This window comes from Ursus americanus, chromosome 23 (assembly GCF_024610735.1).
Source record: "Ursus americanus isolate L20-20 chromosome 23, mUrsAme1.1.p, whole genome shotgun sequence".
NCBI lineage: Eukaryota > Metazoa > Chordata > Mammalia > Carnivora > Ursidae > Ursus > Ursus americanus.
The window spans coordinates 17,653,122-17,664,402 of record NC_142149.1 but is presented as its reverse complement, the minus strand read 5'-3'; the positions used below and the strand labels follow the sequence as shown (position 1 = coordinate 17,664,402).

The 11,281-nt window shown below is 41.4% G+C and overlaps 1 protein-coding gene across 11 annotated transcripts in view; it reads right to left on the bottom strand.

The window, feature by feature from the left end:
• The window catches only part of GJC1 (gap junction protein gamma 1), a 37,741-nt gene continuing 26,460 nt past the window's right edge, over window positions 1-11,281 (bottom strand). For 9 of the 11 annotated variants that reach the window (XM_087854313.1, XM_045814160.2, XM_087854314.1 and 6 more), the window contains 2 exons: window positions 2,881-2,956; window positions 1-1,732 (listed from right to left, as the gene is read on the bottom strand). In XM_087854313.1, the coding sequence (XP_087710439.1) occupies window positions 522-1,712 (1,191 nt within the window). In that variant the 5' untranslated portion in view covers window positions 1,713-1,732; window positions 2,881-2,956 and the 3' untranslated portion in view covers window positions 1-521. Of the gene's footprint in view, window positions 1,733-2,880; window positions 2,957-9,952; window positions 10,074-11,281 lie in introns of all 11 variants that reach the window. The other 2 variants (XM_045814163.2, XM_087854311.1) reach the window with 1 other exon arrangement.

Here is an 11,281-nt window from a genome sequence, read left to right as displayed (position 1 = left end):
TCTCGGAAATCTTCCGGCAACACAACAGACACTTTTATTAGGTGTGGCACCTATTAAAACTTTAAACCCAGGGTAGCATTCGCTGAACAAAAGTAATAACACCGGCCTAAAAGGCATTACTTTAAGTTTTTTTTCCTTTAATATAAAAGTATAACTACAGTGGTCCAATATACAAATACAAAAAAAAATTCTCATACTAAAAAAATGTACCATAATACTGTACATACAAAAACTTTTCAACAAGAATGATTTAAATATATCTGTTCTTTTCCAGATCTGGAAGACACAAATGTAAAGTTCCATAACTGTATTATTGCTGGAATATGTGCCCAGGAACACTATTTTCCCCTTTTCTCCCCCCTGTCCCAGCCCCGCTTTCAGAGTCCCCTGAGCTTGGATCATGAGCCAACAGCATCCCTGAAGATAACCAGAGCCAGATGTTTACTCAATGGAAGTCATTCTTCAGTGAGCCGCTGCTTACCATAAACTATGAGAAGCACAAGTTCTAAGCTGAGCCAAGATTAAATCCAGACGGAGGTCTTCCCATCCCCTGATTTGCTACTAGCACTGCTCTTGTTGGACCCAGCCTTGGACCCCACTTTGGCTTTTTTTTCCCGGGGTGCCTGGGGGTTGTTTTGGTGACTGTAGGCCTGGATTGCTAGATCCAAGCGTTCCTGAGCCATTCTGATCTCCCGCTGCAGAGTCTCCAGGTCAGCTGGGAGGTTCTCCTCATGGCTGCCGTACTGTTGTTCCTGGGCGATGTTGGCCTTGTTTTGCTTGTAGGCAATCTTAGCGTTGGACAGTTCGGTGTACTGGATTTGATCTGGTTTGACGGCAATGTTATAGCCAGGAGGAGCAGATGGTGTATTCCAAGTGAAAGGATAATTATAAGCACCCGGATCTTCCAGTTCCCTCCTTTTACTGTTCAGCGAGTCTCGAATTGTCCCAAACCCTAAATGAAGCATTTCCCAAATGTTAAGCAATAGGCAAAGACCTGTAACGCCATACATTATTAGAAGGAAGATGGTCTTTTCAGTGGGTCTAGAAATAAAGCAGTCTATTTTATGAGGGCAAGGAAGTCTGCTGCACACATAAAATGGATGGACTTGGAAGCCATACAGAAAATACTGCCCTATCAGAAAGCCCACCTCAAACACGGTCCTTGCCAGCAACTGCAGCACGTAGATTTTCATAAGCCCATCCTCCCGAATCCGCCGTCGGCCATCATGCTTGGGTTTAGGTTGATTCTGCTCCTTATTTTCTTTTTCACTCTCCAATTCCATTTCTGGATACATCATGGGATCCTCTTCATGGTCCTCTTCTGTTTCTTCCAGAGCCCGGTGCTGTTTCCAACGCATTGCATAGGGTTTGCTCCGAGCTGCCTTCTTGTCTGCTTCGCCGTGCTCCATTTTGGCAATCTTATGAATGGCATAGCCCAGGTACATCACCGAGGGGGTTGCCACCAGGATGATCTGGAATACCCAGAAGCGCACATGGGAGAGGGGTGCAAAGGCATCATAGCAGACATTCTCGCAGCCTGGCTGCTCTGTGTTACATACAAATTTGCTTTGCTCATCATAATAGATGGACTCGCCCCCTACAGCTGTCAGGACAATCCGGAAGACAATCAATACAGTGAGCCAGATCTTCCCCACAAACGTGGAATGGTTGTGGATCTCCTCTAGCAGGCGAGTCAGGAAGCTCCAACTCATGGTGACCGAATCGGTTTGCCCTGATAAAAATGGAAAAATGCCAAAGGAAAACCAACAAATATTAAAATCTGAAACAACTTTTTGTTGATAATATCTCTAGGATCTACTTTGCTGAATACTTGAAATCTAACTTCAAGGCTCATGTTAGAAGGACAGAATAAAGAGCATAAATCTAACTTCAAGGCTCATGTTAGAAGGACAGAATAAAGAGCATCTCCCGCTCTACCACTGCAGGCAGGACACCTCACCTGAAGACTGTGAGCACCTGTATGGGCCTGCGGAGTCCCAGAAAGTCTGGCTGGCTTTCATGTCTTCCCTGGTCCCAAAAGTAAAATTGCAGCTATCATCTGAGATATGTCTCAGACGCAGCATACTGGATTCTTTATGTATACTATTATTTCATAAGAGTTCTTTGTGAGCTATAGGTTAAGAAAGCAGAACAAGCTGCTTCTGTCCAGTCCTGGAGAGACTATTGCTAAGAACGTAAGGGGAACACTTGGGCTGGACTCCACTGTGAGGAGGCGCTGTATGAGGAAATTTAAATTTTGGATCTAGTGACAAAGTATTCAAAAGAACTGAGGAGATGATACAGCTGCAAATAACTGGCAATGATCAAGAACTGAAACAGAAGACAGAGAGGAACTAGAAAGACACTCCTAGCTGGGCTGCACAGCACAGCAGACTCTAGGTTTCTGTACATTGCTGTACTTTGTTTATGGTAGATGTTAAGAATGTTTCCAGGGGCGCCTGGGTGGCTCAGTCATTAAGCATCTGCCTTCGGCTCAGGGCGTGATCCCAGAGTCCTGGGATCGAGTCCCATATCGGGCTCCTCCACTAGGAGCCTGCTTCTCCCTCTCCCACTCCCCCTGCTTGTGTTGCCTCTCTCGTTTTCTCTGTCAAATAAATAAATAAAAACTTAAAAAAAAAAAAAGTTTCCAAACTGAATTGTGAGGACATTAAATCCAATCAATAGGCAAATCCATTTAAAACAGCATTTTGAAGGATAGTTTTATTCTGAGATTCTTAGATCTATGCCCAGAATCCTAAAAATCATCTAAATGAGGTGATGTATATAAAATCCCTAATGCAACCCCTGACACAAAGCACATTCTCCCCTCTCCTTCTCTCTCCCAGCTTACTTTTGCAGATTATCCATGATATACTTTACCTGTTATCCAGAACTTCTGTTATCCAGAATTTTCTTAGAGAAATGATGTTTTGCTTATAACTTTTCCAGATTTCCTCTGGAAGGAAAAAAGACAAGAGAAGGTCATAAGCTTCCTCCCACAGAAAATAATGAATCACTAAAATGCCATTTTCAGGAAGAAATGAAGTTTTCTATGAAGCACAGGAATCCATCAGCCTACAACAGGCTTGAGTCTGAATACCACTGTTTATTCCTCTCAATGCACGTGGCAGAAAAAAACTACGTTTAACAGTAACCCAAAGATAATCTTAAGTCATTGTAGTCTAAGAAAACGTGACAGGAAGATGAGTCATTTGTGAAAATCTGAAGCAGATCAACTCTGGCACCTATAGGAAAAAGCCAAAGCAGAAAAATCTCAACAGATTTAAACCAGGTCACTAAAGGCCTTGTGAAAATCCTCACCCTGGATGCTCTATTCCCGTTCTATTCCCTGGAGCAGCTAACACCTCTCACTGGGATCTAAGCGGCCAACTGGGAGCAAGCTGTTTAGTTCAAACACCCAACAGCTGGCTCTCAGTCACTGGGACACCCGAATCCACATGAGGTGATTTATAAATTCACACAAAGAAACTGCTCACGGAAAGAAAACACCTGCATCTGTATCGTGATTAAAAAAAAAGTCCAGGGGGGCTCATGGCTGACTCCACTGGTGGAATGTGTGACTCCTGATCTTGGGGTTGTGGGTTCAAGCCCCACGTTGGGTGTAGAGATTACTTAAAAATAAAATCTTAAAAAAAAAATCCAGGATAAATTATTGCTTATTATTAAGTTCTGCCAACTCAGAATAGCCATGGCCAAGAGGCATTCATAAAGTGCCAACTTTGTTCATTCCCTATCATTTAATAAATAAATTTAAAACCAATCCATACATGTTACAAGTTCATAGTAACTTAGTAAGAAAAATCTGGGGAGGGGTTAAGATACAGGGAAAAAACCTAGAATGATTTCCAAAAGGTCAGTGAAAGAAATGATAGTCCAGGCACCTATGTAACACCCAAGTATCACACCGTGTACAGAATCTGAGCACACGTGTCCCACCACAGGACTTCAAGTACATTCCCAGCCCTCATGTCTAAATGAGCTCTGCACTCCTCTCACTGAATACACAAGTGATAAAACCACAAAAGAGGAATATGCAATCTTTAAGTGGTGACGTAAGTCAAGTTTCCAACACGCAACTCCTGTCATGATTCACATCCCCAAGTTCAGATTGTTCCCCAAATATCACATCTAAAGCATTCTCCCTGAAGCCTGAAATTCTATTTATTCCAGTAAGTCAAAGTCATCAAAGTTCAACTGTTACTTAGTTAGAAAACTCATCCTCTACACCTTCCTCCACACCAGACAAGCGAGTATCGTTTTCTAAAAAGATTTTTTACATTTATTTGAGAGAGAGAGAGAATGAGTGGGAGAGGCAGAGAGAGAATCTGAAGCAGACTGCGCTGAGTGCGAAGCCTGACACGGGGCTCGATCTCATGAACCTGAGATCACGACCTGAGCTGAAACCACTGTGCCACCCGAACAAGTATCTTTTTAGTAATTATTGCTATGAAAGAATTTCTCAACAGTTCAGCATCTCATATAGTAATCCAGCGTCTTTGGGGGGAGGAGGAATGGTGGCATGTCCTTCGAAGCTTATGTAAGTTATAAAGCGGTGAAACACACCCGGAAGTAGGCACATATGCTGGCTAAGACGGAGGTCAGACGTGGAAGATGCCGAACCCTTAGAACCTGGTTTCCCCGGGGCATTCACAAGTGCCACAGCACCCCATACCCACACCTGGAGTATAAATGATGTTGTGTTTACTAACTCAATTCCAGCATCTCATAAAACGGGTGCCGGGAAATTTTCTTTCTGAAATAACCATGGGCTTCCTAAAATGAATGGCGGCATCACCATTGTTTTTATCTACTGAGGCGTCAATAGATTTTTCTTTGATACTCTTTCAAAATCGCTTTCCTTTCCCTGCAAGCATTAAGAGAATGGCTTAAATATCAGACTACACTACTCCAAGTGTGTGTGTGGGGAAGAGAGGGAGGCAATGAGAGAGAGAAGGAGGCAATGAGAGAGAGAGAGAGAGAGAGAAAACAGAATGAGTAAAAGGGTGGGTTCTGCAATTGACATTTCTAAGCAGAATGTGTCACTGCCGCGTGTGGCCTCATTGTGTTCTTGCTCCACTACAGCTCCCTCTCTTCTGCCATTTTTTGCTCTGTTATCAGAAGCCTTAAATTCAGGACACAGTCCTCTCTCTGACTTCCCCATTTCAGCAAACAGACAGGGATAAGGAATGGAGAGTGAGAGTATGCAATTAACCTGTGAATGGCTCTCGTGAAAAAATAATCGTTTCCATACTCTCCACTTATGAAGGGAAAGTGACAGAGGAGCATGTGATGAGTGGTGGTGTGAGGAGGGGGGATGGCAAATACCTAAAAGTTTTTTGCTAAGAAAGCCCCAACTGCCTTATACATACTTTTGTACTTAATAGCTTTTTGAAAAAATATATTCTTTATGCTTTGGTATTACTAGGTCACAGGAAATGTAAACCTGCATGGCTCTTGCTTTGTACTGTCATCCAACTTTCTTATTTTTTAAAAATTAGGCTCCACACTGGGCGTGGAGTCCAATGTGGGGCTTGAACTCACAACCCTGAGATCAAGGCCTGAGCTGAGATCAAGAGTCAGAGAGTTGGACCCTTAACCGTCAGAGCCACCCCTGTCATCCAACTTTCTAAAAAGATCCTAGCAATCTACAATGCCTGGCAAAGAATGATTAATTTCACCTCAACCTCACCAGCACTGTCTGCTATGCTACTTCATTAGGATGCAAATCCCATTTCAAAATTATGTCAATTTGTATGGTTTTTTTTTTTAAATATTTTATTTATTTGTCAGAGAGAGAGAGAGAGAGGCAGGCAGAGGGAGAAGCAGAATCCCCTCTGAATAAGGAGCCTGATGCAGGACTCGATCCCAGGGCCCTGGGACCATGACCTGAGCTGAAGGCAGAGAGATGCTCAACCAACTATGCCACCCAGGAGTCCCCGTATTTTTTTTTTTAAGATTTTATTTTAAAGTAATCCCTATACCCAACATGGGGCTCAAACTCAAAACCCCAAGATCAAGAGTTGCATGCTCTACCAACTGAGCCAGCCTGGCAGGCGCCCCTCAGTTTTTGTTTTTAATATACCAGGACACACTTCTCCCAAACCCCTGCCCCACTCCCCTTCACAGACTATTTCTAGCCTTTTGCCCATTTATTTGCAGAATGTATTCTTAATATAGTACAGCCATTAACCATTCGACCTTTAATATAAGCACTTCAGTTTACTGTCTTCGTTCAAATTTTCTTACTTTTATATAGTCACATTGGTCAATTTCTTGAATAAATTCAAAGGTGGACAAGTTACTTCTTCTAGGATGACTTTTTAAGAATACTGCAATTCACGGTAGCCCATAATTCAAAAGGACTCACACACACACACACAAACACACCAAAGAAAATTATGTTTGCTTATATAACATTTACTGGACAGAAACCAAATGTGCTATTTTTAGTCCATTTTCCAAATAACTAAAGTTACAAATCTACCTTGTCCTGTACTAGAAAATAGAATTTTCAAAATTAGTTGGCATAAACATGGTAATAAATTACATAATTCCCTCCCAAATTCTTTGTATTTGAAGTTTTCTACAGTTATACCCTAACAGAATCAAGTCAAAGTTTACCACATTTTTCTGTTAAAAAAAAAAAGAACTCTTAGGATTTTTGAAGATTAAACACAAAGCATATTATTTGGATTATCCCAGGAGGTAGAGTATATGACTAGATCCCTTCTAGAAATGAAGAAATGAGATCTAGAAGGCATATAAATTTGCCCAACATCATACAGTTATTAAAGTGGTGAAGCCAGGCTCTTAAACACTTACAAAGATTCACGTTACAGACGCAGCTACATATAGGTTCCATGTGAACACAGAAGTGGGGACCTAATCCCCATCTTTGATATCAGAATTAAACTAATAAAATAATAAAATAAATTCACAAAGATCAAAAGGGGAAATTTCAGAGTTTAAGACCTTATTTGTAGAATGAATTAAAGTCAAAACAAAAACAAAACCAGAAAGAACTCAAAAGTTTCTTGGCAGTTGGAGGAGGGGGGAATAAAACTAGAAAAGTGGTATCTCTAAGAGAAATGGTTTATTTATTTGGGCATTGAGAATAGGGACAAGAGAAGTTGGTAAACTCAGTTCTGGAGACTACCAGTCTGAGATGCGAATACTTTGTGAAAGGGGAGTTACTAGGATGGTATACAAATATGGAGCTAAGAGCTGTGCCTGACCTCAAGGCAAGCACCTTACTCCCAGTGCTGCTGCAACTTTTGGGCTTGTCACCGCATCTCACCTGGGAGCCCCTAAAGGTTACATGTCTTTCACGTCTGCTTTCTTAACATCTAGCCCAATAACTGGGACATGTTAAGTGCTAAATAAATGTCTGACGAATGAATACATTCCTATGGGACCTGCTTTATACTTATTACAATCTCTTCTATATTTTTCTCCTAGATTCCTACTGCATCCACCTGTCCATAAAAAGAATAAGCAGCTTCACCGTGCTTGGGTGGCTCAATCGGTTGGGTGTACAACTCTTGATTTCAGCTCAGGTCATGATCTCAGGGTTGTGGGAGCTAGCCCCATGTGGGGCTCCAAGCTCAGTGGAGTCGGCTTGAGATTCTCTCTCCCTCTACCTCTCCCGTCTGCTCACACGTGTGCGTGTACTCTCTAAAACAAATAAATAAATCTTTTTTTTTTTTAAATAAGCAGCCTCATAAAGCAATGAACCTTGATTTATGGGACAGTTTAAGCAGAAAATGGACTGTTGTATGGAGTCAGGTTTCAGGCAAAACACCAGGCTACAAATTAAGAATTTTCACTTCAAAGTTTTTTTTTTTTTAAATTTTAAAAATAGATTTTATTTATTTGAGAGAGAGTGCGAGAAGTCCAGAGAGAAAGCAGGAGCAGAGGGGAGGGGCAGAGGCAGAAGCAGACTCCCCACTAAACAGGGAGCCCGAAGCAGGACTCGATCCCAGGACCCTGGGATCATGACCCGAGCTGAAGGCAGACGCTTAACCAACTGAGCCACCCAGGCACCCCTGAAGTCTGTTTTTAATCTTGGTTCAACACCTTTCAGAAAACCATTTGCTGGGGCACCTGGGTGGTTCATTCATTAAGTATCTGCCTTCAGCTCAGGGCGTGATCCCAGGGTTCTGGGATAGAGCCCCACATTGGGCTCCCTGCTCGCCTGGGAGCCTGCTTCTTCCTCTCCCACTCCCCCTCTTGTGTTCCCTCTCTCTCGCTGGCTGTTTCTCTGTCAAAAAAATAAATAAAAAAATCTTAAAAAAAAAGAAAGAAAAGCAAACCATTTGCTTACTTTTCCATAGCCGTCTTCCCTTCCCATTTCCCACAATTTTCTCTTCAAAATCTTTACCTCAGATTCCCAAATCCTAGCCCAATTCCAAATTTTCAGATGCTCTTACATTCCTCTTCACTGAGGAAAGTAAGTGCCAACAGATGGAAATGCTCAACTTTCTTCTCTTCCTATTTAAAAACCAGACAAAATATATGAAACAATAGCTATCAGACATTAGACAACAGGCACTGCAACACAGGGATCCCTGAGAGAAGGGAAACTAACAGGTGAGATCTTTGATTGTTCTAGCTTACTGCATGGGGAGAGTTTTCAGGCTGCAGAGCAGGGAGGAGGGAAACCAGAGGACCTGGCCGACTCACTGAATTGAGGAGACAGAGTACACAATTTGGAGAGGCCAACGTAGCTAGAATTCCCAGGGAAGAGTACCGGAGAGGAGAAAGCTGTACAGAGAGTAAGCTCTGGAGATCAGCACTGGATTCTCTTCAGTCTTTAGCTGAGTACTGACCAGTGAGGAAATTACCCAAAGAAGGGACAAAAACTAGAAGGAGATGTGCAGACCAACCCGCAGATATCATATAGGGCAGAAATAATTTGTGTTCTTAATAGTTAGAATGGAAAGATCCTAACACATAGGCATTATATAGAGTACTCAGAAAGGTAATGCCTCAGAAGTGGGGCATAATTAGCTCTAGACCAAACCTTAAAGTTCCCTCAACACGGGTGCCTGGCTGGCTCAGCTGGAGGAGTGTGTGACTCTTGATCTCAGGGTCATGAGTTCAAGTCCCACACTGGGTGTAGAGATTACTTAAAAACCAACAAAGTTCCCCTCGATAAAGTTTAAAAGCAAGCAAAAGCAAGGCCTGAAGATTCGAACTGCTTCCAGAAGTTAAAGGAGTCTAGCACAAATCTCAAAAATATTTAAAAGAATCAAAAAACCAAAACCCAGAACCCAAAATTCATAATATTTGGCATCTAATAAAAAATCACCAGGCATAAAGGAAAATATGATCCATAAGGAGAAAAATCAGATACAAACCCCAAAATGATACATCTAGAACTAGGGGACGAAGACATTAAAGCACCTATTATAGAATGTCCACGATAGCCAAACTATGGAAAGAGCCCAGATGTCCATCAACAGATGAATGGATAAAAAAGAGACACACATACACACAATGGAATACTACTCAGCCATCAAAAGGATGTGAAACGTGGACGGAACTAAAAGGTATTATGCTAAGCAAAATGAGCCAATCAGAGAAAAACAATTATCATATGATCTCACTGATATGTGGAATTTAAGGAACAAAACAGAGCATCATAGGGGAAGGGAGGAAAAAATAGAAGAAGAAATCAGAGAGGGAGACAAACCATCAAAGACTCTTAATCATAGGAAACAAATTAAGGGTTGCTTGAGGGGAGGGGTATGGGGGGATGGGGTAACTGGGTGATGGACATTAAGAAGGGCATGTGATGTAATGAGCAATGGGTATTATGTAAGACTGATGAATCACTGACGGCTACCTCTGAAACTAATAATACATTATATGCTAATTAACTGAATTAAAATTAAAAAATTTTTTTTAAATGGGCAGAGGGTTGGGGTACCTGGGTGGCTCCAATGGTTAAGCATCTGCCTTTGGCTAGGCAGTGGTCCCGGGTTCCTGGGATGTAGCCCTGTGTCAGGTTCCCTGCTCAGCTACGAGTTGGCTTCGTCCTCTCTCTCTGTCTTTAAAAAAAAAAAAACAAAAAACAGGGGCGCCTGGGTGGCTCAGTCGTTAAGTGGCTCAGGGCGTGATCCTGGCGTTCTGGGATCGAGCCCCACATCAGGCTCCTACTCTGGGAGTCTGCTTCTTCCTCTCCCACTCCCCCTACTTGTGTTCCCTCTCTCGCTGGCTGTCTCTCTGTCAAATAAATAAATAAAATCTTTAAAAAACAAAAAACAAACACAAACAAAAAACAAAGCAAAACAAAAGCCCCACAGAGGCTAGAAGGTAGAGGTACCTTTTCCAAGGGCTTTAGGAAAAGAATTGTCAATAAGAATTCTATATCCAATGAAAAGATCCTTCAGAAATTAAGGGGAAACCAAGATAATTTCAGGTGAAGGGAAACAAAAAAAATGTGTTACTAAGGAATCTTGGAACATCAGGAAAGAAAAAGAGTAAAAATATGGTAAAAACAACAGACTTTCCTTTTCCTTGAGTTTTCTAAATTGTCTGATTACTGAAGCAAAACTTGTAACACTATCTGATGTGGTTCTTAAGTACATTGAGGAAATATTTTAATATCTACATTATAAATGGGGGAGGATAACAGGATGTAAAGAGAGGTAAGGTTTCCATACTTCTCTACTCAAATCTGTAAAACCTGATAACAGTAGATTGCAATGTTTGTACCTACAGTGTAATACCCAGAACCACTAAAAAAGCTATATAAAGAGATAACATTCAAAAACACTATAGATAAATTATACTATAAGCAATTTATTTACCATAGTTAAAATAAAAGATCATACCCAGTGTTGGCGAGAATGTGGAGAAACTGGTACTCTCATACACACACTAGTAGTGCAAATGTAAAATAGTATAATCACATTGGAAAACAGGCTGGCAGTTTCTTAGAAGTTAAACATACACCTACTATATGATCCAGTCATTCTCCTCCTAGGCATTTACTCAAGAAGTGAAACCATGTCTCTAAAATCACTTGCATATAAATGCTCACAGCATTTTTATTTCTAATAGCACAAACCTAGAAACAACACAAATGCCTATCAGCAGATTAATGAATAAACAAATTGCGGTATACTCATACAGTGGAATAGTACTCAGCAATAAAAAGAATAAACTACTGATATGTACCACATGGGTGAACCTCAAAGTAATTAGGCCAAATGAAAATCAGGCAAAAAAAAAGAGTACACACTTTGACTCCATT